General features: G+C 47.2%; 1 protein-coding gene across 2 annotated transcripts in view; it reads left to right on the top strand.

Moving 5' to 3' along the window:
• Window positions 1-26,881, top strand: part of ULK2 (unc-51 like autophagy activating kinase 2) — a 149,578-nt gene that overhangs the window by 64,802 nt on the left and 57,895 nt on the right. For both annotated transcript variants that reach the window (XM_032215046.1, XM_032215047.1), the window contains 6 exons: window positions 895-968; window positions 2,963-3,064; window positions 3,784-3,842; window positions 4,699-4,781; window positions 14,698-14,748; window positions 20,773-20,861. In XM_032215046.1, coding sequence (XP_032070937.1) covers window positions 895-968; window positions 2,963-3,064; window positions 3,784-3,842; window positions 4,699-4,781; window positions 14,698-14,748; window positions 20,773-20,861 — 458 coding nt within the window. The remainder of the gene's footprint in view (window positions 1-894; window positions 969-2,962; window positions 3,065-3,783; window positions 3,843-4,698; window positions 4,782-14,697; window positions 14,749-20,772; window positions 20,862-26,881) is intronic.

The following is a 26,881-nucleotide window of genomic DNA, read 5'->3' as shown; positions in this document are numbered from 1 at the left end:
ATGCGCTTGGGCTTCGTTTTTGACCGCGACGGCCTCCCCAGGCTCCATTTTCACTGGCGGAGGGCTGCAGGAGATAGTTGTAGCCAAAAGCGGAGCCTGGGAGGGCCATGTGCGGCCCTCCTAAACTCCATTTTCGCTGGCAGAGACACCATAAGCCAGTCCTTCGGTGTTTCCAGGATGACTCCGTGAGCTGGATCCGGTCTACAGGCCTTGAGTTTGACACCCTTTGTGACCTGCCAGCAGAGCTGGCAGCAGATTCGGACAGTGAGGAGGTTGGGGAGGAACCTGGGCCAGTCCTAGAGTCTGGGGAAGGCTCTGATGAGGGCTCTGTGTCGGAGGCAGAGAGGGGGCCAAGGCCGTCTGACAGTTATCAGCTGCCTTCAGAGTCAGACATCAGTGAGGCAGAAGAACAGCAGGAGCCTGTTCCCAGTGTGTGCATGCACAGAGTTGCCAGAGGAAGGGAAGAGCTAAAGAACAGGGGTCGACTTGGTAGGAAGGCCACAAGTGGACGATGAATGGCCCCTCCCAGAGGGAATAAAAGAGGAGCGAAAGGGGAGTGGAGTTTGCAGGAGACCATTAGTTCGCTTCATTGGTTCGTGACTCTTTGAGACTCCTGGCCAAGTTCTGCAGATATCGGCCTGTCAGTTCTCCAAGCCAGATAAGGTCTGTGACTATAAATCCTCCCTTGAAAGACTGCTGGATGTGAAGGAGTAGAATTCACAGTCAATTAATAAAAGGGGTTTTTGCCGGGACCAGCAGTTTGTTTCATGCTCTTGGGAAGCCTCAGTCAGAACACCCCTGGACTAGAAGGCCTCCGAGGTCCCTTCCGACTCATTCCTCTGTTACCGTATTCGCAGTTGAGAGCTCAACTCTGATCTGTTTTTCTTTAAGCAGCTGACTTTGGATTTGCCCGTTATCTCCAGAGCAACATGATGGCAGCCACTCTCTGCGGCTCCCCGATGTATATGGTGAGTGAAGTCTTTCTTGGTTTTCTCCAGCTGTAGGTAGAGCTTTGCAGCTAGTATTTTCTGTTAAGAGGGGTTTCCCCTTTGCACAGGTCATTGGTAATTTCCACTCACTTCTGCACGACGGTTCTAGATTGGGCACATAGAAATTAAGATGAGATCCAGTTACTTATGAAAGGCCAGCTAGAGATCTCATAGCAAGGATGAGATTTGAAGTGAAGTGGTTAAAAATGCAGGCTTTGTCAGAGTTTGTTGCATAAGCTCAAATCCAGATGGACACACAGATAACAGATGCAGCAGGATTCATTCACTTCTTTATATATATAAGAATAGATGGATAAATGTACAATACCAACAGGTGATTCTTCCAAGTAAACACAAGGCAGGAGAGTTACAGGCAAACACAAGTAGCTACTTTCATTTCTGCAGACAAGACAGACTGCTAGTTTACTTCTCAGAGCAGCAAACTGCGCAAGTTTCTGTTTCAATTCTTTGCACAGCCTCTGATCTGTTTTAGCTCCCGTTGGCTGACTTTGTCGCTATGCCTATTCATTGGCTGACCTTGTTCCCATGTCTCTCCAAGTCATGAATATTTTAACAGGCTTTTATCTCTCTCTCCTTTAGTGGGCACATTCATTACTTGATTTTATTTTATTTCTATTATATTATTTTTTATTTTATTATTTAAGTCCCGCCTTTTTTACTTTAACTCAAGCTAGCGAACATGCATAATACTCCTCCCTCCTTCTATTTTCCCCACAATGACCCTGTAATGTAGGTTAGGTTGAGAGAGAGGGATTGGCTAAAGTCATCCAACTGGCATTCATACCTGAGGCTGAACTAGAATTCACCATCTCCTGGTGATGGACCACAAGTTACCCAGATGCGTTTCATACCTAAGGCAGGACTAGAATTCATTGTTGTCCAATGATGGGCCAAAAGTCACCCAGCTGACTTTCATGGCTAAGGCAGGACTAGAATTCACTGTCGTCCAATGATGGGCAAAAGTCACCCAGCTGACTTTCATGGCTAAGGTGAGACTAGAATTCACCATCTCCTGGTGATTGGCCCAAAGACATCCAGCCGGCTTTCATACCTAAGGTAGAACTAGAACTCACAGGTCCTCTCTTGAGAGAAAGGTGATAGGACTGCTTCCCTCTAATCCCATCTGGGTGAAAACTAGATAAGGTTGCTGGGAAGGGGCGGATGAGCAGGAGGAGGGGATGTGAATTGGGTTGTTTTGTTAAGATTGTGGGTGTCAACTCATAAAGCATTTGCATGTCTGTTATAAGTTGTCATGGTGAGGAAAGAGGGGGGAACGCATTCCACGCATACCTTTGGCTAGAGTTGGATCTCAGATTACTACAGCAGGCTTGGGAGGTGTGCACCTCATTGGAGAATATGATTTATGACACAGATTGAGGGGAGGGAAGAAACAGGGACAAAGTTCAGCCATATTTTAAATGAGGTCAGATCTAACTGCAGTGGGGTATGACTGGATTTCTTTTGAAACTTGGCTCGAGGCTCATGAATTAATGAGGGCATCTTTCGGAAACCTGACAGCGGGAAGTGTTAATATGTGAAGCTCCCAATTAATTAATTAACGAGCCTCGAGACAAAGTTCAAAAGAAATCCATTCATTTATAAGGATCAACATTTTGGCATGTTCTTCTGCGGAGCCGAAACTGTATCCCCTCCCTTCTATCTGTGTCATAAATCACATCCACCAACAAGGTGCGGCGGCAGGCTATGAACATGCGCATTTCACATGCCAGCTGTAGGAATATGAGACCTGACTCTGGCCAAAGGTCTGCATGGAATTCTCCTCCCTTTTCCTATGTCAACTTGATAGTAGTCATGGAAACGCTTTACAAGTGGACATCATATTTCCCTCCTTGCCATGCATTCGCTTGCACACCTGTCCCCTGAGTGCTGTTTTCTCCTGCAGTTGCCCCCTCCCTCCCTCCTGCTACTCAATTGCCTTTTTCATTTTCCAGGCACCGGAAGTGATCATGTCCCAACACTACGACGCTAAAGCTGACCTGTGGAGCATAGGCACGGTCATCTACCAGTGCCTGGTTGGGAAGCCACCCTTCCAGGTAGGCACAGAGAATAGGAGGACGTTAAATATTTGTGGCTCAGGGTTGAAATGAGGGGGTCCTTGGGGTTCTCTCAGCTTGACGGTTCTCCTGCAGACATTTCACGACCCAGCTAGGTAACATCATCAGTGCTAGAAGAAAGGGGGAGAAGGAGTATGGGGATCCTTGGTGCTCTCTGAACCTGATGGTTTTCTTGCAGATGTTTGATGATCTAACTAGGAAACATTATTAGTGCTAGAAGCGAGGGGAATATGGAGGAGGAGGTGGAGGAAGAGGAAGAGGAGGAGGGGAAGCAAAGGGAGGAGGAAAAAGAAGAGGAGGGGATTGTGGGGTCTTTGGTGCTGTCTCAGCTTGGTGGTTTTCTTGCAGACATTTCCTGACCCAGGTAGGTAACATCCTCAGTGCTGGAGGTGGGGGGAGGAGGAGAAAGTCTGTGGGGTCCTTGGTGGTTTCCTTGCAGACGTTTCGTAACCCAGCTGGGTAACATCCTCAGCGCTAGAAGGGGGTGGGTTTGAGAAGAGAAGGAAAAGGACTGTGGAGTCCTTGGTGCTCTCTGAGTTTAGTATTTTTCTTGCAGACATTTTGTTACCCAACTAGGTTACATAATCAGTGAAGGGTGAAAAATCAGCTGGCTGATGGCTGGCATGCCACCAAATATGCCATAGGTTCGCCATCATAGCCCTATATAATCTAAATTAATCCCTCCTTTTTTTTTTTAGGCGAATAGTCCTCAGGATCTGCGAATGTTTTACGAGAAGAACAGAAACCTCATCCCGAGGTAAGGTTGACCTGCCTTAAATTGCGGCAACCGATTCCAGTACCTTTGTCTGTCCTAGCCTTGCCCCCAGCCTCTGCCCTCCAGGTAGCCGCAGGATGGCACAGTATTCCAGGCCATCCGGATGGCTTTGAACCTTGGGAGAAGTTGCCACCATAAAGTGTTGTGGCCCACCAGCAGAGCTGGCAGCAGAGTCGGACAGTGAGGAGGGTTGGGGAGGAACCTGGGCCAGTCCTGGAGTCTGGGGAAGGCTCTGATGAGGGCTCTGTGTCGGAGGCAGAGAGGGGGGCCAGGGCCGTCCGACAGTTATCAGCTGCCTTCGGAGTCAGAGATCAGTGTGGCAGAAGAACAGCTGGAGCCTGTTCCCAGTGTGCGCATGCGCAGAGTTGCCAGACAAAGGGAACAGCTAAAGAACAGGGGTCGACTTGGGAGTCAGGCCACAGGTGGACGGTGAATGGCCCCTCCCAGAGGGAATAAAAGAGGAGCGAAAGGGGAGTGGAGTTTGCAGGAGACCATTAGTTCGACTTGGAAGGAAGGCCACAGATGGATGGTGAATAGCTCCTCCCATGGGGAATAAAAGAGGAGCGAAAGGGGAATGGAGCTTGCAGGAGACAGTTCATTCCTGCATTCTTGCCAAGTATTGCGGCATCTGAAAGATATCGGCCTGGCCGCTCTCCAAGCCTGAGAAAGGTGGGTAATTGGGAACTGTCTCGAAAGACTGTGGGAGAAGAAAGACTTGGCTGGAGAGGAATTCACTGTAAATGAAATAAAAGGAGTGTATCAGGACGGGGATTCGTCTTCGTGCTGCTGGGGAAGCCTGGGTCAGAACATAAATTTTTGTTTTCGCTTTGCTCTTTAGCATCCCCAGGGAAACATCAGCTTACTTGTCCGATTTGCTTCTCAACCTGCTGCAGAGAAACCAGAAGGACAGAATGGACTTTGGTGAGTAAAAGATCCGGGATGCTTTTAAAATGTTACTTTTCCTTTCCTTTCCTTTCCTTTCCTTTTTTCCAGTAGGGAAATCACCCTGATTGGCCTGTCAACTCTCCAAGCCAGATAAGGTCTGTGACCGTAAATCCTCCCTTGAAAGACTTTGCTGGATGTGAAGGAGCAGAATTCACAGTCAATTAATAAAAGGGGTTTTTGTCGGGACCAAGAGTTTGCTTCAGGCTCTCGGGAAGCCTCAGTCAGAACACCCACCCTGGCTCTATGCTGTCCTAATCAGGCACATTTTTGAGGCCCGGGCGCACGCCTGCAGACCTGGATTGGGTGGGCCTGGCCAAAGCGATGTGGGCTGACCCCTTGCCGTTTCCAGGACAGCTGCACGGGCCAGATCCATTGCACTCTTTCTAGAGTCTCGACATCTTTTTTTATAGTGCGGGAACCTCGACCTCTGACCGCAATTGGGGCCAGAATTTAGATTGCTAAGCAAAACTGGTCCTAAAGCAACCCGTGCCTGATTTTGCAACTTTTTTTCTACGGTTGTTAAGCAAATCTCTGCAGTTGCTAAGTGAATCCTGAGGTCATTGAGCAAACCCAGATTTCCTCCTTGACTTTGCTTCTCAGAAACCGGCTGGGAAAGTTGCCAATGGTGAACATGTGATAGTAGTGCAAATGGGTGTGGAGCAGGGGTGGGTTCCTGCCAGGTCTAAGCTCTTCTATAGAAGAGGTTCCACAAATCTACCGTGCTGTTTAGAACCGGTTCCAGCTTCCTTTCCCCACCCCCCTCCGCACCACGCTTGCCCCGCCCGCCACTTACTGATTGGCTGGCTCACCAATTGCCCCACCCACCTCTAAGAGTCCTATCTAAACCTTAAAGTCTTAAAGCTGTCAAGTTTGAACACCCCTGGGTTTTTTTTTCTAAAGGGTTAGAGGTGCAAGGGTCTTGTAACTTGACAGCTTTAAGACTTGGGTGCTTCAAATGCCAGAGTTCCTGAGCCAACATTTTGGTTGCTAAGCAAGAGCGTTGTTAAGTGAGTTTCACTACATTTTACAAGTTGGACATGCCCACCCAGCCACATGGCTGTCAAGCCACTCCCACTCGGTCACATGGCTGGCAAGCCACTCCCACCTGGTCACATGGCCAGCAAGCCACTCCCACAAAGCAGACCACACCTACAGAAGAGGTTCTAAAAAATTTTGAAACCCACCACTGGTGTGGAGCCTTTTTGGAACAGCTGAAAGGACTGTTTGTAGAAGGCTCCAAACTCATTTGCACCACTCCGGTGACCCTGAGGACACAGAGAAACCTCCAAGTGGCCTCAAGGACCCTCTAAAAGGATGCAAATGACCAGCTATTTGCAAGGAGTAGAAATCCTTCCGTTCCCCCACCATCCTGTCAGAGCTGAAGAAGCTTCTTGGATGAGAAGGGAAACGCCTTCAAAGACAAACCAACTGCCTCTAGGAAAAAAGCACCTTTAGGACAACCATGGGCTGGATGATGGAGAATCTCCACAGACTTTTAGCCATACAATTTGGGATGAAGACCCATGGAGTAGGAGGGAGTAGGAATTTGGGAATAGGACGGAGAATGGATTTCCAGAGAAAAGAATTGCAGACTGCAGGAACCTTTTGCACCACTCAGGTGACCCCAGAGGACACAGAGAAACCTCCAAGTGGCCTCAACGCCCCTCTAAAAGGATGCAAATGACCAGCTGTCTGCAAGGAATAGAAATCCCTTCCATTCCCCACCATCCAGTCAGAGCTGAAGAAGCTTCTTGGATGAGAAGCAAAACGTCTTCAAAAGAAAAAAAACAAGAAAGTCCAGTTGCTTCTAGAATAAACAATGGATGAGCCGAGGTGGCGCAGTGGTTAAATGCAGCACTGCAGGCTACTTCAGCTGACTGCTGTTCGGCTGTTCGGCTGTTCAAATCTCACCAGCTCAGGGTTGACTCAGCCTTCCATCCTTCCGAGGTGGGTGAAATGAGGACCCGGATTGTTGTTGGGGGCAATATGCTGACTCTGTAAACCGCTTAGAGAGGGCTGAAAGCCCTATGAAGCGGTATATAAGTCTAACTGCTATTGCTATTGCTAAGCACCTTTGGGACAACCATGACTGGGATGACAGAAAATCTCTACAGACTTTTAGCCATAAAATTTGGGATGAATTTGGGAGTAGGAATGGATTTCCAGAGGAAAAATTGCAGACTACAGGAACCATTTGCACCACTCAGGTGACCCTGAGGACAGAGATAAACCTCCAAGTGGCCTCAATGACTCTCTTAAAAAGGATGCAAATGACCAGCTGTCTGCAAGGAGTAGAAAACCTTCTATTCCCTGCCATCCGGTCAGAGCTGAAGAAGCTTCTTGGAGGAGAAGCAAAACGTCTTCAAAAGAAAAAACAGAAAGTCCGGTTGCCTCTGGGGGGGGGGGGGAAGCACCTATAGGACAACCATGGATCTGCATGACAGAGAATCTCCATAGGTAAGCTGCGCACTTGTTGCAAGAGACAAATTTAGCCCCTCTCCACAACTTCTGAAAGCAACGGTGTCTCTTTTCTGCTTCGTACGAGGCCGTCCCTGGACGCAGCTGCTGTTGCTTGAAGGACTTGCCGAAAGATGCCCGAAGGACCTTTCTGGAATCAGATCTAAGACTCAGCAGGTTCATTGCATCCCAAGGCTGGGCTCGTGCTCCCCAGCCCCTTCTGCCTACCCCAAACCTTGCCTACCCCAAGGGGACTCTTTCCGACAGCTGCCTCCCAAGTAGGACAGCGGGAGGGAGCAAAGTCAAAACAGCCAGCTTGTAGCCTAAGCCCTTCCCCAAGCCACCTCGCCCAGTGCCAGCTTCAGAACCAACCAGCCAACCTTTTTATTACGGATGGTCGAAACCGGAATGAAAAATCGTCGCTCTAAAATAAATCGGAACAGAGTGAATTCCCCGTTAGTGGCAAAATCGCCTGCCTCGTTTTATAGGCAGTTCAGGGAGTCCTCGACCACAATGGTGCTCAACATTATTTTTTTTGCTAGATGAGACGGTGGTTAAGTGAATTTTGCCCCCCCGTTTATGAACTTTCTTGCCACAATAGTGCAAGTAAATCACTGCAGTTGTTTAAGTTAGCAACGTGGTTGCTAAGTATAAATCTTATAAACCTTAATCTAACCTAAGTGAATCTGGCTTCCGCATTGACTTTGCTTGGTGATCACATGAGGCCGGGCATCAGACTTCCCACAAGTTGGACCTCTAGGTAGAAACAATCCTTGACTTGAGAAAGGTATAGTTAATTAGAATTGGAATAGAATAGCAATTAGACTTATATACAGCTTCACAGTGATTTTACAGCCCCCTCTAAGCGGTTTACGGAGTCAGCTTATTGCTCCCAACAATCTGGGTCCTCATTTAACCCACCTCGGAAGGATGGAAGGCTGAGTCAACCTGGAGCCTGGTGAGATTTGAACTGCGAAATTGCAGGCAGCAGAAGAAGCCTGCAGTACTGCACTCTAACCACTGCACCATTGCAGCTCATAGAACAGAACAGAATAAAACAGAACAGAATCAATCAGAATGGAGCTGGAAGGGACCTTGGAGGTCTTGTCCAACCCCCTGCTCAGGCAGGAAACCCTACACCACTTCAGACAAACGGTTGCCCAATCTCTTATTTAAAATTTCCAGTGTTGAACCGTTTACAACTTCTGCAGGCAAGTTGTTCCACTGATTAATTTTTCTCCTTAGTTCTAAGTTGCTTCTCTCCTTGATTAGTTTCCACCCATTGCTTCTTGTCCTGCCCTCAGGTGCTTTGCAGAATAGTTTGACACTCCCTTTTCTTTGTGGCAACCCCTGAGATATGGGGAAATTGCAGTCATGTCTCCCCTAGTCCTCCTTCTCTTTCTAGACATACCCAATTCCAGCAACCATTCTTTGTATGTTTTAGCCTCCTTGTCATGTTTATTTAATGTAAAATTGGAGGTGGAGACCCTTCAAGAGCTGTATGCAACTAAATTTCATTTTTAATGAATGCCAGTTAGTGTACATTCAAAGTGACAAAGCTATTCTATTCCATTCCATTCTATTCTCTATTTTCTATTCCATTCCATTCTATATTCTATTCCATTCTCTATTTTCCATTCCATTCTCTATTTTCTATTCCATTCCATTCTATATTCTATTCCATTCCATTCTATTCTCTATTTTCCATTCCATTCTATTCTCTATTTTCTATTCCATTCCATTCTATATTCTATTCCATTCTATTCCATTCTCTATTTTCCCTATTTTCTATTCCATTCCATTCTATATTCTAGTCCATTCTATTCTCTATTTTCCATTCCATTCTATTCTCTATTTTCTAGTCCATTCTGTTCTTTTCTCTTTTCCATTCCATTTCATTCTATATTGTAGTCCATTCTATTCTCTATTTTCTATTCTATTCCATTCTATACTTTAGTCCATTCTATTCTTTTCTCTATTTTCTAGTCCATTCTATTTTCTATTCCATTCCATCCCATTCTATATTCTATTCCCTAGAGGAGAATTATAAAAAAATAAGTAGTAGATCCTTTCTCAGTGACTTCCAAGCCCATCATTTGGCCCTGCATCTAGCCAGATGGGTGTTTTATTATCTGGGTATTGGGCTCTTTCAATCCAGCGATTAAATCTGGATTGATTTCCTGAATGGCCTCTCATTTTATTTATTTCTTTTTTTCTTTTGGTCCACAAAAGCTCTAATTGACAGAAGATGGCATTTTTAAAAAGCCGATACCCGCAGAATGGGCAATTTTCCCCCTGGGTTTGTCACTTTGGCTCGGTGGTTGGTTTGGTGCCCAGCCATGCCCGGCAATGGTGGATTGGGAAGGCTTCCAGTTAGGGTCTGGTAAACAGCACAAGATGCTTAGATAATCCTCAATTTCTTAGAAAAACACAGCCACACGTTCCAAGGTTGTGTTTATTTCTTTCAAGTCACATTTAAAAGCAGGAACAAGCTGTAGGCTGCTTGTAAAGTCGGACCCGTTGCGATAATGATTAACAATAAAATAAATAAATAAGGTGGCTAGAACAAAACCCTGCTCTGAAAATAGCTTTGCCAAGTTATTTATAGCCCTGACGTCTTAACGTCTTTCTTGGCTCTTGCGATTGTTGTCTGGGAAAAGTTTCTGACGAAATTCTCTCGTGTTGCCAGACTCAAGTTGTGTTCAGTCGCGGATCAGCTGATGCCCAGGAGATGGAAAACAATTGCTCCAATTTGACTTTTAATTGCCTGCAGGGAAGAATGGGCTTGTTTTGCTATTTTATTATTTTCTCCCCTTTGCCCATATTTCTCTCTCTGCCTGGAGTTGAGTAAACTTTGTTCTCTGTGGAAAACAAATTCTCAGAAAGATGTGTGACTCCACAAACAACCGAGAAAGGAGAAAGGGTGGGGAAAGAAGAGAAGAGAAGAGAGGAATAACATTTTAAAACTCTTACCCTTTGTTGTTCAGCCTTTGATCTGGAAATTGGAATGGATTTCTTTAAAGGATTTGTATCTGCAAGTAGTCCATGATTTACGACCACATTGGAGCCTCAATTTTTTTAAAAAATTAAAGGGTTTTTTAAAATATAAACATTCCATCTTTCCTTAAATAGTATGTCATCTGGGTATACCGTACTTTTTGGAGTATAAGACGCACCTTTTTTCCTCAAAAAAGAGGCTGAGAATCTGGGCGCGTCTTATACATCGAACACAGCATATATATTTTTCCTCCCGAAGCCCCGCCCCTTCACCAAAATGGGCGTGCATAGCCTTATGGAGGCTTTCAGAGAGCTCCTGGGGGTTGGGGAGGGCAGAAATGAGCAAAAAACAGGATGCCCCCGCCCCTCCGCAGCACTCTATAAGCCTCCATAAGGCTATGCTTCAATTTTTTTTGACAAAAAACGGGCCCGTTTTCTGCTCGTTTTTGGGGGCCCTCACCCCCCAGGAGCACTCTGCAAGCCCCCCCAAAAAACTATTCATACCTTTTTTTTTTAAGGGTCGATTTTGGGAGGTTTGCAGAGTGCAAAACCCCCCCCCCCTTTTTTTTCGGAAAGCTCATTAAATGATTGATGAGAATTACATTGATCAAGTGCTGTGCCAGCAGAAGACAAAGTCTTAGGTATTTTGGAGGTCTTCTAGTCCAACCCCCTGCCTAGGCAGGAAACCCTATACCGTTTCAGACAAATGGCTATCCAACATCTTCTTAAAGACTTCCACTGTTGGGGCAATTACAACTTCTGGAGGATGCTGTAACAGTTGTGTGAAAAACAGTGGTGTCATTTTGTGTGTGTGTGTGTGTCTTAAGGTGGGACTAGAACTCAGAGTCTGCTGGTAGTTGGCACAAAATCATCCAACCGACTTTTATGCTTAAGGGGAACTAGAACTCACTGTCTCCTGGTGATTGGCCCAAAGTCACCTAGCCGGCTTTCGTGCCTAAGGCCGGACTAGAACTCCCTGTCTCCTGGTGATTGGCCCAAAGTCACCTAGCCGGCTTTCGTGCCTAAGGCGGGACTAGAACTCCCTGTCTCCTGGTGATTGGCCCAAAGTCACCTAGCCGGCTTTCGTGCCTAAGGCGGGACTAGAACTCCCTGTCTCCTGGTGATTGGCCCAAAGTCACCTAGCCGGCTTTCGTGCCTAAGGCCGGACTAGAACTCCCTGTCTCCTGGTGATTGGCCCAAAGTCCCCCCAGCTGGCTTTCGTGCCTAAGGCGGGACTAGAACTCCCGGTCTCCTGGTGATTGGCCCAAAGTCTCCCAGCTGGCTTACGTGCCTAAGGCGGGACTAGAACTCCCAGGTTCTTGGTGATTGGCCCAAAGTCTCCCAGCTGGCTTTCGTGCCTAAGGCGGGACTAGAACTCCCTGTCTCCTGGTGATTGGCCCAAAGTCACCTAGCCGGCTTTCGTGCCTAAGGCGGGACTAGAACTCCCTGTCTCCTGGTGATTGGCCCAAAGTCACCTAGCCGGCTTTTGTGCCTAAGGCGGGAGTAGAACTCCCTGTCTCCTGGTGATTGGCCCAAAGTCACCTAGCCGGCTGTCGTGCCTAAGGCGGGACTAGAACTCACTGTCTCCTGGTGATTGGCCCAAAGTCACCTAGCCGACTTTCGTGCCTAAGGCGGGACTAGAACTCACTGTCTCCTGGTGATTGGCCCAAAATCATCCAGCCAACTTTTCATGCTTAAGGCAGGACTGGAACTCTCCATCGCCTGGTGATTGGCTCCATCAAATCCTTGCTCAACTCTTGAGACACAAGGACACGGGTCCAGTGGAAATTTAATTGGTAAGATAAGAAACACTTTGAGGCCTTTGAAAGCAGATTTGCTCCGTTGGCTCTTTCAAGCTCATCGCCCGGGACAGTCTGTTCTCGTCCCAGGTAACGCCGGCTGGTTTTTTTCCCCCGGCACGGGTTTTTTTTTTTTCAAGACCGTTCCATCTGGATTTCAGAACACCCTGTTCTGCCGTTTGGATGTCCAATCTTTTCCTCCAGGGGTTTCAAACGTTCCAGGTGGCTGACGTGCTCTCGGTTGTTGTTTGCTTTGCCAACACAAACACACACACACACACCTTGCTTTATGCTTTGTTAATCATCCCCCATCAACAATTCACAGGAAAAACACAAGATCATTTTGTTTTCACTGGGGGAGGTTTATGGGGAGGCGTGTGGAGAGCATCCGCCCCGTAATCATTGACACACACACACACACACAAAAGCACACACTGTTTTTCCTGCGAAGTGCCAAGGAACCTTTTGTCACTAAAAGGATGACTTATTGTCCCACCTGGAAGGTTAACGGGTGAAGGCTTTTCTTGTTTGTTGAAGAACACTTGGGGAGGTGGTGTTTCAACTGCCAACGGTTGCGGTGATTGCACAACAAAGCATGCACACATGCCTGTGGGGGTTTGTGTGTCCTTTTGGACAGCCCCAACAAAAAGTGTTATGCAGTTGTAGGTTTGTCCCCTCTCTAGAACCAACGCCAGCTGCCTTTGTCCTTTTTTAAAGCTTTAAGGGCAGAAGCGATCTGAGAGTACAGCTAGTTTTTGACTTGCAACTACAGATGAGTCCAAAATCTCTGTTGCTTAAGCAAAGTATTTGTTAAGTGAGTTTTGCCCCATTTTACGACTCTCCTTGACACATTTAAAATAACAGAGTTGGAAGGGACCTTGGAGGTCTTCTAGTTCAACCCCCTGCTTAGGCAGGAAACCCTATATCACTTCAGACAAATGGTTATCCAATCTCCTCTTAAAAACTTCCAGTGTTGGAGCATTCACAACTTCTGGAAGCAAATAGTTCCACTGATTCATTGTTCTAACTGTCAGGAAATTTCTCCTCAGTTCTAAGTTGCTTCTCTCCTTGATTAGTTTCCACCCATTGCTTCTTGTTCTACCCTCAGGTGCCTTAGAGAATAGCTTGACTCCCTCTTCTTTGGGGCAGCCCCTGATATATTGGGAAATGCTATCATGTCTCCCCTGGTCTTTCTTTTCATTAAACATACCCAGTTCCTGCAACCGTTCTTCATGTGTTTTAGCCTCCCTTAATCATCCTTCTTCTTGTTCTCTACACTCTTTCCAAAGTTTCAACCTTTTTTTTTTTAATATTGCGGTGGCCAGAACTGGACGCCGTATTCCAAACGATAGAAAAAGCCCCAGGATGACCCACCTATGGTAAAAGCCTGCCAGTTTCTGCCCATAATCCAGATGCCTTCTTTATCGATCTGATTCCCTCTTCAGTAAGCTCGGAAGGGCAGAGAGCCGTCTGGGAGGAGAGCTGATAGTCCTCCCCATTCAGTTTTGGTCGCCACGATGTGGAAAAGATGTAGAAACTAGAAAGAGTGCAGAGAAGAGCAACGAAGAGGATTAGGGGACTGGAGGCTAGTCAAGTTTCCTAACGATGCCGTAATTGATTCATAATAATCGAGCTGATGTCTTAATACAAAAACCAGTGATTTATTAATAGCTCCATTAGGCTAATGTAACCTAGACCTCCTGTCTGCCTCTGTATGCTTGTTTTTGATATGTCTGAAGATACTCCTCAGTGGGAGGGGGTGAGATTATCTACCATGGGCAGCCTGCCCGCTACATGGGAAAGGCACTGGTTTCATCTTGGGTGGTGAAAGGGGGGGGGGGGCTGCATTCCCGTGTGTTTCTCGTCACCTCAAGAGGATCTAATCACTATATGGAAACGTTTATGCCAGAAATGTCGCGCTATGTCCGATGTTTTTAATGTTTACTTAATAAAAGAAACTTTAAAAAAAAAAAAAAAAGATCAAATGGGTGGACTTCTTTAACTCCCCAAATACCCCAGCCAGCATGGGGTATTCTGGGAGTTGAAGTCTGCCCCTCTGAAAATGGCTGACGTTAGGAAACACCCATGTAATAAATAGAAACCATCTTTCAGCTTGGTTTTCTCTGGATGCTTCGGGAACGGCATCTCCCACCAGCTGGGAAGCGACAGTCACAAGACACCAGAAGAGCTTCCAGCTCTGCCACAGATCACTCCGTATCACAGGCCGGTCACCGCGGGAAGCCAGAGGGGTGGGGCACGTCCTCTTTAAAATCCCAGGAGATTGCGTTGCCTCTGCCTTCGGGAGCCTTGCCTACCCACGTACGATCATGAGTGCTTCCTTAGCCACAAGTGGGCTTGGATCATCAAGGCAGTTTAATATAATACAATACAATATAATAGCAGAGTTGGAAGGGACTTTGGAGGTCTTCTAGTCTAACCCCCTGCCTAGGCAGGAAACCTTGTACAGTTTCAGACAAATGGCTATCCAGCATCTTCTTAAAGGCTTCCAGTGTTGGGGCATTCACAACTTCTGGAGGCAACTTCTGTTCCACTGATTAATTGTTCTAACTGTCAGGAAATTCCTCCTCCAGGAAGTTTCTAATCTCCATTTATGGTGGTTTTTTCTTCTTCTCTTACAGAAGCCTTCTTCAATCACCCGTTCCTGGATCAAGTGTCGACTGTCAAAAAATGTAAGCCGAAATGCCCTTCTCGACTGACCCTTTCAGCTTTCCGTAAGGCGTGGAACACCCGAGATCAGGGGTGTCAAACTCAATGTCATTGACGGCCGCATCAGGATTATGTTTGACCTGGGGGGGGGGGGGGACGGGTGTGTGGCTGGGAGGAGGAGCGGCCAGCTCGACGTCATGCTTGTTGGGGGCGCCTGTGGTAGCCCAAGCACTCTGCCAGTGAAAACTGGATCCCGAGCTCCGTTTTCGGCTGGGGCGGCCTCCTGCAATCCTCTGCCAGTGAAAATGGAGCTCGTGAGGGCGCACGTGGCCCTCGGGAGCTCCGTTTTTGGCCACGATGGTCCTCCAGTGGCACTGCGGGCCCGTCCTTCGCTGTTTCTAGAGCAGCCCCACAAGCCGTATGCAGCCCCCGAGCCTAGCTGCCGAGGTGGCACAGTGGTTAAATGCAGCACTGCAGGCTACTTCAGCTGACTGCAGTTCGGCGGTTCAAATCTCACCGGCTCAAGGTTGACTCAGCCTTCCGTCCTTCCGAGGTGGGTAAAATGAGGAGCCGGATTGTTGTTGGGGGCGATATGCTGACTCTGTAAAACCGCTTAGAGAGGGCTGAAAGCCCTATGAAGCGGTATATAAGTCTAACTGCTATTGCTATTGAGTTTGACACCTCTGTCCTAGCTCTTTCCTTCAGGCTTTTGGGATGGGAGGCTAAAGGGTTGGTGGATTTACCCGTTTTCACCTTGATTGATTTCAAAGACAGGTAGTCCTCGACTTAACGACCACAAGGGAGCCCAAAATGTATGCGGCTAAACGAGAAATTTGTTGAGTTTTTGCCCCCATTTTACAACTTTCCTTGCCACATTGGTTAATCACTGCCATCGTTAAATTAGTAACTTGGTTGTTAAGCGAATCTGGTTTTCCCATATTTGTCATAAAAATTTGATCACATGACCCTGGGACACTGCGACCGTCATAAATATGAGTCAGTTGTCAAGCATCTGAATATAAACCCCATGACTATGGGGATGCCGCAATGGCGGCAGGTGTGAAAAATTTAGGTTTAGGTTTAGGTTTCGTTTTATTTATATGCCGCCCTATTCCCTGTGGGACTCAGGGCGGCGCACAAACCCAAGGGGGCAAGGGAAACACAAAAAGTACAAATACAAGCATTTAAAAAATAACCAACAGCCACACAGATCGAGAGGGGAAGGGAACTCATCAAGCCCAGGCCTGCCGACACAGCCAAGTTTTGACGGCTTTCCGGAAGGCCTGGAGAGAGGTGAGGGTCCAAATCCCTGCGGGGAGTTCGTTCCAAAGGGCCGGAGCTGCCACAGAGAAGGCCCTCCCCCGTGTGGTAGCCAGATGGCATTGGCTGGTGGACGGAACTCGGAGGAGGCCGACCCTGTGTGATCTAATGGGTCTCTGGGAGGTAATTGGCAGCAGGTCATTTTGTCGTAAGTCATTTTTTTCAGTGCCGTTGTAATTTTGAACGGTCCCTAAGCGAACTGTCGTAAGTCGGGGACTACCTGTAGAGTGTTTTTGGAGCTGATGTGTGTTATTTAATCATCAAGATTATTGCTTTGGGTTAATAGTTTGGTTGCTTATTTTTTAGAGGTAGTCCTTGGCTTATGACCAAAATTGAGCTTTCTCAATTGAAATTGAAAGTTCTGTTACTAAGTGGAACAGTTGTTAAGTTAGTTTTGCCCCATTTTACGACTGTCTGATCACTGTTGTTAAGTGAATCACTGCAGTTGTTAGGTTATTGGCACGGTTGTTAAGCGAATCTGGCTTCCCCATCAACTCGGCTTGTCAGAGAGTCACAAAAGTTGATCACATGACCGCAGGACACCCCATCATCAATAGGAGTCACTTGCCAAGTGTCTGGATTTTTGATCGTGTGACCATGGGGATGTTGCAACAGTCGTTAAGTGTGAATAACAATCCTGTCACTTGGAACAGTCACTAAAAGAAACGGTTGTAAGTCGAGGACCACTTGTACTCAAGTGGCCAGAGAGTGTGGCAGGGCTGCTGCCGGATGGATGTTTGAGTGTCTGGCAGGTTATTAACCTAGAGGAGCTGGGGTAAATGCACAGGGAGGGGAGACCTCCCCAAACAACCGTTTTCCCCCCGTCTTCCCCACTGACTCTGCTTATGGGGAAGACGGCAGGGAAGGCCACAAACAGCAAATCACATAGCGAAAGACTCTGCAACCATTATTAGTGCCAGCCAATTCCCACCTGCCCCGATCATGATGACTTGACCCCAGGGCCACTGGGATGGCTGGAATGTCAAGGTCATAAGCCCCCCTCATCCAGTGCTGTCGTAATTTTGAACCGCCACTGAAAGAGCAGTTATTAACCGAGGACTACCTTGTCTTGTTATCTGCTTTAGTATTTGCACGCTCTGGACTGGGGTCTCCAAATTTGGCAATTTTAAAACTTGGGGATTTCAACTCTCAGAATTTCCTGTCCAGTATTTGGCAACTTTAAGACTTGGGGACTTCAACTCCCAGAATTCTCCAGCCATTCAAACTTAACCCCTTTAAAACTTGGGGACTTCAGCTCCCAGAATTCCCCATCCAGCACTTGGCAACTTTAAGACTTGAGGACGTCAGAATTCCTCAGCCATCCAAACGTAACCACTTTAAGACTTGGGGACTGGCTGGAGAATTCTGGGAGTTGAAATCCACAAGTCTGGCTGGAGAATTCTGGGAGTTGAAATCCACAAGTCTGGCTGGAGAATTCTGGGAGTTGAAGTCCACAAGTCTGGCTGGAGAATTCTGGGAGTTGAAATCCATAAGTCTGGCTGGAGAATTCTGGGAGTTGAAATCCATAAGTCTGGCTGGGGAATTTTGGGAGTTGAAGTCCACAAGTCTGGCTGGAGAATTCTGGGAGTTGAAGTCCACAAGTCTGGCTGGAGAATTCTGGGAGTTGAAGTCCACAAGTCTGGCTGGGGAATTTTGGGAGTTGAAGTCCACAAGTCTGGCTGGAGAATTCTGGGAGTTGAAATCCACAAGTCTGGCTGGAGAATTCTGGGAGTTGAAGTCCACAAGTCTGGCTGGAGAATTCTGGGAGTTGAAGTCCACAAGTCTGGCTGGGGAATTTTGGGAGTTGAAATCCACAAGTCTGGCTGGAGAATTCTGGGAGTTGAAATCCATAAGTCTGGCTGGAGAATTCTGGGAGTTGAAATCCACAAGTCTGGCTGGAGAATTCTGGGAGTTGAAGTCCACAAGTCTGGCTGGAGAATTCTGGGAGTTGAAGTCCACAAGTCTGGCTGGAGAATTCTGGGAGTTGAAATCCATAAGTCTGGCTGGAGAATTCTGGGAGTTGAAGTCCACAAGTCTGGCTGGGGAATTTTGGGAGTTGAAGTCCACAAGTCTGGCTGGGGAATTTTGGGAGTTGAAGTCCACAAGTCTGGCTGGAGAATTCTGGGAGTTGAAATCCACAAGTCTGGCTGGAGAATTCTGGGAGTTGAAATCCATAAGTCTGGCTGGAGAATTCTGGGAGTTGAAATCCACAAGTCTGGCTGGGGAATTCTGGGAGTTGAAGTCCACAAGTCTGGCTGGGGAATTTTGGGAGTTGAAGTCCACAAGTCTGGCTGGAGAATTCTGGGAGTTGAAATCCACAAGTCTGGCTGGAGAATTCTGGGAGTTGAAGTCCACAAGTCTGGCTGGAGAATTCTGGGAGTTGAAGTCCACAAGTCTGGCTGGAGAATTCTGGGAGTTGAAATCCATAAGTCTGGCTGGAGAATTCTGGGAGTTGAAGTCCACAAGTCTGGCTGGGGAATTTTGGGAGTTGAAGTCCACAAGTCTGGCGGGGAATTTTGGGAGTTGAAATCCACAAGTCTGGCTGGAGAATTCTGGGAGTTGAAATCCACAAGTCTGGCTGGAGAATTCTGGGAGTTGAAATCCATAAGTCTGGCTGGAGAATTCTGGAAGTTGAAGTCCACAAGTCTGGCTGGGGAATTTTGGGAGTTGAAGTCCACAAGTCTGGCTGGGGAATTTTGGGAGTTGAAATCCACAAGTCTGGCTGGAGAATTCTGGGAGTTGAAATCCACAAGTCTGGCTGGAGAATTCTGGGAGTTGAAATCCATAAGTCTGGCTGGAGAATTCTGGAAGTTGAAGTCCACAAGTCTGGCTGGGGAATTTTGGGAGTTGAAGTCCACAAGTCTGGCTGGGGAATTTTGGGAGTTGAAGTCCACAAGTCTGGCTGGGGAATTCTGGGAGTTGAAATCCACAAGTCTGGCTGGAGAATTCTGGAAGTTGAAATCCATAAGTCTGGCTGGGGAATTTTGGGAGTTGAAGTCCACAAGTCTGGCTGGGGAATTTTGGGAGTTGAAGTCCACAAGTCTGGCTGGGGAATTTTGGGAGTTGAAGTCCACAAGTCTGGCTGGGGAATTCTGGGAGTTGAAATCCACAAGTCTGGCTGGAGAATTCTGGGAGTTGAAATCCACAAGTCTGGCTGGGGAATTCTGGGAGTTGAAGTCCACAAGTCTGGCTGGAGAATTCTGGGAGTTGAAGTCCACAAGTCTGGCTGGGGAATTCTGGGAGTTGAAATCCATAAGTCTGGCTGGGGAATTCTGGGAGTTGAAGTCCACAAGTCTGGCTGGGGAATTTTGGGAGTTGAAGTCCACAAGTCTGGCTGGAGAATTCTGGGAGTTGAAATCCATAAGTCTGGCTGGAGAATTCTGGAAGTTGAAGTCCACAAGTCTGGCTGGGGAATTTTGGGAGTTGAAGTCCACAAGTCTGGCTGGGGAATTCTGGGAGTTGAAATCCACAAGTCTGGCTGGAGAATTCTGGGAGTTGAAATCCACAAGTCTGGCTGGGGAATTTTGGGAGTTGAAATCCACAAGTCTGGCTGGGGAATTCTGGGAGTTGAAGTCCACAAGTCTGGCTGGAGAATTTTGGGAGTTGAAGTCCACAAGTCTGGCTGGGGAATTCTGGGAGTTGAAATCCATAAGTCTGGCTGGGGAATTCTGGGAGTTGAAGTCCACAAGTCTGGCTGGGGAATTTTGGGAGTTGAAGTCCACAAGTCTGGCTGGAGAATTCTGGGAGTTGAAATCCATAAGTCTGGCTGGAGAATTCTGGGAGTTGAAATCCATAAGTCTGGCTGGAGAATTCTGGGAGTTGAAGTCCACAAGTCTGGCTGGGGAATTCTGGGAGTTGAAATCCACAAGTCTGGCTGGAGAATTCTGGGAGTTGAAATCCACAAGTCTGGCTGGAGAATTCTGGGAGTTGAAATCCACAAGTCTGGCTGGGGAATTCTGGGAGTTGAAGTCCACAAGTCTGGCTGGAGAATTTTGGGAGTTGAAGTCCACAAGTCTGGCTGGGGAATTCTGGGAGTTGAAATCCATAAGTCTGGCTGGGGAATTCTGGGAGTTGAAGTCCACAAGTCTGGCTGGGGAATTCTGGGAGTTGAAATCCATAAGTCTGGCTGGGGAATTTTGGGAGTTGAAGTCCACAAGTCTGGCTGGGGAATTCTGGGAGTTGAAATCCACAAGTCTGGCTGGAGAATTCTGGGAGTTGAAATCCATAAGTCTGGCTGGGGAATTCTGGGAGTTGAAGTCCACAAGTCTGGCTGGGGAATTCTGGGAGTTGAAATCCATAAGTCTGGCTGGGGAATTTTGGGAGTTGAAGTCCACAAGTCTGGCTGGGGAATTCTGGGAGTTGAAGTCCACAAGTCTGGCTGGGGAATTTTGGGAGTTGAAATCCACAAGTCTGGCTGGGGAATTCTGGGAGTTGAAATCCATAAGTCTGGCTGGGGAATTTTGGGAGTTGAAGTCCACAAGTCTGGCTGGAGAATTCTGGAAGTTGAAGTCCACAAGTCTGGCTGGGGAATTCTGGGAGTCGAAGCCCATACGTTTTAAAGTGGTTAAGTTTGGAGACCCCTCATCTAGACTGCAGCCCCCTGGAGGCATGCACCTGCCCAGATACCCTGCAAGAGTGATGATTGTCCTTTTGAAATTGTTCTTGTTTTGCAGCCCACCTGCCTGTGATGTCATTCCTTCCTTTTTTCTCTCTCTCTCTCCATTCAGCTTGCCCTGTACCTGTTCCAGCCCCTGCTGGGTCAGTCTCTGGCGGATCCTGTGGGAGTTCTCCCTCCTGCCGGTTTGCTTCTCCCCCAGTAAGTTCTGCTCAGGTTTGGAAAATTGGTTCTCTGTATTTCTGAATTTGAGGGGGGGGGGCGCAGATGGATGGGCATTTTCTGTGCATCAAACAGTGTCCCCACCACTGATTGATTGTTCTCATTGACAGGAACTTTCTCCTTTGTTCTAGGTTGGGTTTTTCTTTATAAGCTTCCATCTTTAATTCCCATCACTCTGTCTTTAGGCCTAAGAAATTTACCTATGTAGCAGACTATTGCTATTATCACCTCCTTTCTCATCTTTCCTGCTCCCTCCTTCTACTGGTATCTTGTGACTTACCTCTTAAGTTGTTTGTGTCTGACGATGAATGGCTCTAACTATGATTTATGATGTTATGTTGTTGTATGTGTGTACACTGAGAGCTTATGCTGCCAAGAAAAATCCCTTGTGTGTCCAATCACGCTTGGCCAATAAAGAATATCTGTTCTGTTCTATTCTATTCTATTTTATCCTATTCTTATTCTCTTCCATTCCATTTTCTTTTCTATTCTTTCCTATTCTATTATGATTTCTTATTCTGTTCTATTATGATTTCTTATGTTATTAGCAATAGCAGTTAGACTTATATACCGCTTCATAGGGCTTTCAGCCCTCTCTAGAGTGTTTAGAGTTTAGAGTTTATTAACATTTATAGGCCGCCCTTTTCCCTGAGGGGACTCAGGGCGGCTCACATAAAATCAGGAAGGGGAATACAAACAATAACGTAGACACACATAAGTAAAAATAATAGGCAACATTCATTCATCATTCGGGAGGGGCGGCTATCTTTGTCCCCAGGCCTGACGGGCTAGCCAGGTCTTAAGGGCTATGCGGAAGGCCTGGACGGTGGTGAGAGTACGAATCTCCACGGGGAGCTCGTTCCAAAGGGTCGGAGCTACTACTGAAAAGGCCCTCCTCCTTGTAGTTGCCAGCCGGCACTGGCTGGCAGATGGAATTCGGCGGAGGCCCAATCTATGAGATCTAATTGGTCGCAGGGAGGTAATTGGCAGAAGGCGGTCTCTCAAGTACGCAGATCCACTACCATGAAGGGCTTTATGTGTGACTAATAGCACCTTGAAGCGCACCCGGAGATCGACAGGTAGCCAGCGCAGCTCGCGGAGGATAGGTGTTATGTGGGTGAACCGAGGTGCACCCACAATCACTCGCGCGGCCGCGTTCTGGACTAGCTGAAGTCGCCGGATGCTCTTCAAGGGCAGCCCCATGTAGAGCACATTGCAGTATTCCAGCCTAGAGGTCACAAGGGCCCGAGTGACTGTTGTGAGAGCCTCCCGATTCAGGTAGGGTCGCAACTGGCGCACCAGGCGAACCTGGGCAAATTCCCCCCTGGTCACAGCCGTCAGGTGGTGGTCAAAGGATAGCTGTGGATCCAGGAGGACTCCCAAGTTGCGAACCCTCTCTGAGGGGTGTAAAATTTGACCCCCCAGCCTGAGTGATGGAATATTGGTCGAATCTTTGGGAGGGAAGCACAACAGCCACTCGGTCTTTTCTGGGTTGAGTACAAGCTTGTTAGCCCTCATCCAGTCCATAACGGCCTCAAGGCCTCGGTTCATCACGTCTGCCGCTTCATTGAGTTGGCACGGGGCGGACAGATACAACTGGGTATCGTCCGCATATTGATGCGGATGATCTCTCCCAGCGGTTTCATATAGATGTTGAATAGTAGGGGGGATAAGACCGAACCCTGAGGCACCCCATATGTTAGGGGCCTAGGGGTCGATCTCTGCCCCCCCACTAACACCGACTGCGACCTGTCCGAGAGGTAGGAGGAGAACCACCACAACACGGTGCCTCCCACTCCCACCTCCTGCAGTCGTCGCAGAAGGATATCATGGTCGATGGTATCGAAAGCCGCTGAGAGGTCAAGGAGAACCAGGATGGAGGGATGTCCTCCATCTCTGGCTCTCCAAAGATCATCGGTCAATGCGACCAAAGCGGTTTCTGTGCTGTAACCGGGTCTGAAGCCTGACTGGAAGGGGTCAAGATAGCTCTAAGCGGTTTACAGAGTCAGCCTCTCTTGCCCCCAACAACAATCCGGGTCCTTATTTCACCCACCTCGGAAGGATGGAAGGCTGAGTCAACCCTGAGCCGGTGAGATTAGAACTGCAGAACTGCAGTCAGCTGAAGTAGCCTGCAGTGCTGCTTTTAACCACTGCGCCACCTCGGCTCTTATTCTGTTATGATTTATTTGATTTGATTCACAAATAGATTAACAAAGTTGGAAGGGACCTTGTTGGTCATCTAGTCCAATCCCCACCCCTAAGCAGGAGACCCTACACCATTTCTGATAGAGGGCAATCCAGTCTCTTCTTGAAAGCTTCCAGTGATGAAGCTCCCACAACTTTATTCTGTTCTGTTCTGTTCTATTCTATTCACTAGACTTGTATCCCACTTCACAGTGCTTTTACAGACTTATGTCCCGCTTCACAGTGCTTTTCAGCCCCCTCTAAGCGGTTTACAGACTCAGCCTCTTGCTCCCAACAATCCGGGTCCTCATTTTACCCACCTTGGAAGGCTGAGTCAACCTTGAGCCAGTCAGGATTGAACCTCCTGGCTGTGGGCAGAGTTAGCCTGAAATACTGGATGATAACAACTGTGCCACCATGCCTCTGTGCCTTCCTCCCCTTCCCTCCCTCTTTCCTTCCTTCCCTTCTTTCCTTCACAATAGCACTTAGACTTACATACTGCCCCATAGGACCTCTTACAGTGTTTACAGTCAGCCTCCTGCCCCCCCCCCCCCCCCCCAACAATCCGGGTCCTCATTTTACCCACCCTGGATGGAATGGAAGGCTGAGTCAACCCTCAGCCAGTCGAGATCGAACTGTTGGCAGCCAGCAGTCAGAAGAAGTAGCTGCATTCTAACCACTGCGCCATCGCGCGGCTCTTAAGATCCGGTTAGGCCAGTAGGCCTCGGACCCTCAGGGACAGGTGAATTAGTAGCTTTCTTCTTATTCTTACTAACATCCCTTCCTCTGCGCTTTCCTTTGTTCTCGCTTTGGTTTTATGTTTTTTTTTTTAAATGTGCCTTTTTAATCCTTAACGGCGACGACGGCTTTTAGGTATTGATTAACCGCATTTGCTTTGTTATACGCCGCCCGGCGTTGCTTCTTTGACGAAACGGGCGGCCGCATTCAATGAGCGTGAAGAAAGAAAATAAAATATTGCATGAACTGGGCCAAAGAACTTCTTTACTTGTGAACTTTGGTTTATAAAGGTTTTTTTTTTCATTTTCATAACAAATAACCACATGTATACTATGACATAACCAACATCATATTATATTGTTATCAATTCGTCTTACCATCAACTCTCAAAAACAATTATTGGCTCTTCTGCTCTCCATACACCGTATTTATACCCTGTTCTTCTCCCTCTCTCCTCCTCCTCCCTACCTCCTTTCTTCCCTCTATCATCCTTCTCTTCTCTGCTTCCCCTTCTTCTCTCCTCCTCTCTCCCCTTTCCACGCCTTCTTTCTCTCCTCCTCTCCCCCCCCACCCTCTCTTCTTCCCTTACCTCTCTGCTCTACTTTACATTCTTCATCTCATTTACTTATTTCAGCCTCTGAGCAAACTCATTTTATGTTGATGGTGTTTCTAATTCCTTTTCAGTACACATATTTAATTTTAACATATATCTTCCTCCTCCTCCTTTTAAAAGAAGAAAAAGTATACATATATAATAACTGTATTTTTAAACCCACACACCCCCAGCCTATTTTTGTCCGAGATGTAGATCTGGTTACGATTCCCAGCTATTCTCATCATTATGTTTATATAGTTATGCATCCTTACACGTCCCAAATTTGTAGTTCTGTCTTTACAATCTCAATAATTTCCCATTGTAAATATATTTCATGTTCCCTCTCCATTTTTCCATATCTTTCACTTGTGAACTTTAAGGGGAAAGATGACTGTGCATCAAACGTGTTTTGCTTGTGGGATTTCTTGGGTCGCAAGCAATGAAAGAGGCCCCGAATTGTAGCTGGAAACTGCAAACTTAGGCCCAGGACTCTTCAACATCTTCATCAATAATTTGGATGAGGGAATAAATGGGAAACTCATCAAATTTACAGATGACACCAAGCTGGCAGGAATAGCCAACACTCCAGAAGATAGGCTTAAGATACAGAAGGATCTTGACAAACTTGAACATTGGGCACTATCTAATAAAATGAAATTCAGTGGTGAAAAGAGTAAGGTTCTACATTTAGGCAAGAAAAATGAAATGCACAGGTACAGTATAGGTGGTACCTTGCTCAACAGTAGTAACTGTGAAAGGGATCTTGGAGTCCTAGTGGAAAACCATTTAAATAGGAGCCAGCCATGTGCAGCAGCTGCCAAAAAAGCCAACACAGTTCTAGGCTGCATCAACAGAGGGATAGACTCAAGATCACGTGAAGTGTTAATACCACTTTATAAGGCCTTGGTAAGGCCACATTTGGAATACGGCATTCAGTTTTGGTCGCCACGATGTAGAAAAGATGTGGAGACTCTAGAAAGAGTGCAGAGAAGAGCAAGAAAGAGGATTAGGGGACTGGAGGCTAAAACATATGAAGAACAGTTGCAGGAACTGGGTATGTCTAGTTTGATGAAAAGAAGGACCAGGGGAGACATGATAGCATCTTCCAATATCTCAGGGGCTGCCACAAAGAAGAGGGAGTCAAACTATTCTCCAAGGCACCTGAGGGTAGAACAAGAAGCAATGGGTGGAAACTAATCAAGGAGAGAAGCAACTTAGAAGAAATTTCCTGACAGTGAAAATAATCAGTGGAACAGACGTTGCCTCTCTCTCTTTCTTTGTCACACCCCCCACCCGTTTTTGGCCTAGCAGGCTTCAGGGAGCAAAAATGGACCCACCACCCTACGTTTCTGGAGAACTTGTAATTTAATAAAATGCTTCAAAACTATTTTTTTTAAAAAGTTCTGAAGATCAGCTGTGCTGACGGTCAGTTCTAGTCCTGTCTTAGCCATGAAAGCCAGCTAGGTGACTTTGGGCCAATCAACAGGAGACTGGGAGTTCTAGTCCTGTTTTAGGCATGAAAGCCAGATGGGTGACTTTGGCCAATCACCAGGAGATGGTGAGTCCTAATCCCACTTTAGGCATGAAAGCCAGCTGGGTGACTTTGGGCAGTCACCAGGAGTCAGTGAGTTCTAGTCCCCCCTTAGGTGCAAAAGCCAATCTGGTGACTTTGGGCCAATCACCAGGAGATGGTGAGTTCTAGTCCTGTTTTAGGCATGAAAGCCAATCTGGTAACTTTGGGCCAATCACCAGGAGTCAGTGAGTTTTAGTCCCGCCTTAGGCACAAAAGCCAATCTGGTAACTTTGGGCCAATCACCAGGAGTCAATGAGTTTTAGTCCCGCCTTAGGTATGAAAGCTGGCTTGCTGGGCCAATCACTAGGACACTGAGTTTGCAAAGAAGGTGGAAATAACATACTTTACACCTTTCTCCCAAACCTCTGAAAAATTATTGAATCAGTACTGGACCAGTGTGGTCCAAAACAAAACCAGAACATTCCCATGCTAAACGCGCTTTGCAGACCCCCAGCTTCCCGTCATTATTTGGAACAGTTGCAAAATAATTTGGTTTTTTTGGGATAAAACGAGTTTTAAATCCTGCTAGTATATGCAGTTTTGCAGCAGTTCTTAACTAGGAAAATGATGTTGCTTACAGCTTTCAAAATAAGGAAATATAAACGAGCGCCAGTTTTACCAGTTCTAGTCCTGCCTTAGGCACGAAAGCCAATCGGGTGACTTTGGGCCAATCACCAGGAGACAGTGAGTTCTATTCCCGTCTTGAGCACAAAAGCTGATTTGAGTAACTCGGCCAAAAACCAGGAGACGATGAGTTCTAGTCCCGCCTTCCACGAAAACCGATTTGAGTAATTTTGGGCCAATTATCAGGAAGTAGTGAGTTCTAGTTCTACCTAAGGGATGAAAACCAGCTGGGGGGACTTCGGGCCAATCACCAGGAAGACAGTGAGTTCGAGTCCCGCCTTCCAT

The sequence above is a fragment of the Thamnophis elegans genome, chromosome 4 (genome assembly GCF_009769535.1).
Source record: "Thamnophis elegans isolate rThaEle1 chromosome 4, rThaEle1.pri, whole genome shotgun sequence".
Taxonomy (NCBI): Eukaryota; Metazoa; Chordata; class Lepidosauria; order Squamata; family Colubridae; genus Thamnophis; species Thamnophis elegans.
Note: the sequence above shows the minus strand (reverse complement) of the source record. Positions and strands in the feature narration are given on the sequence as shown.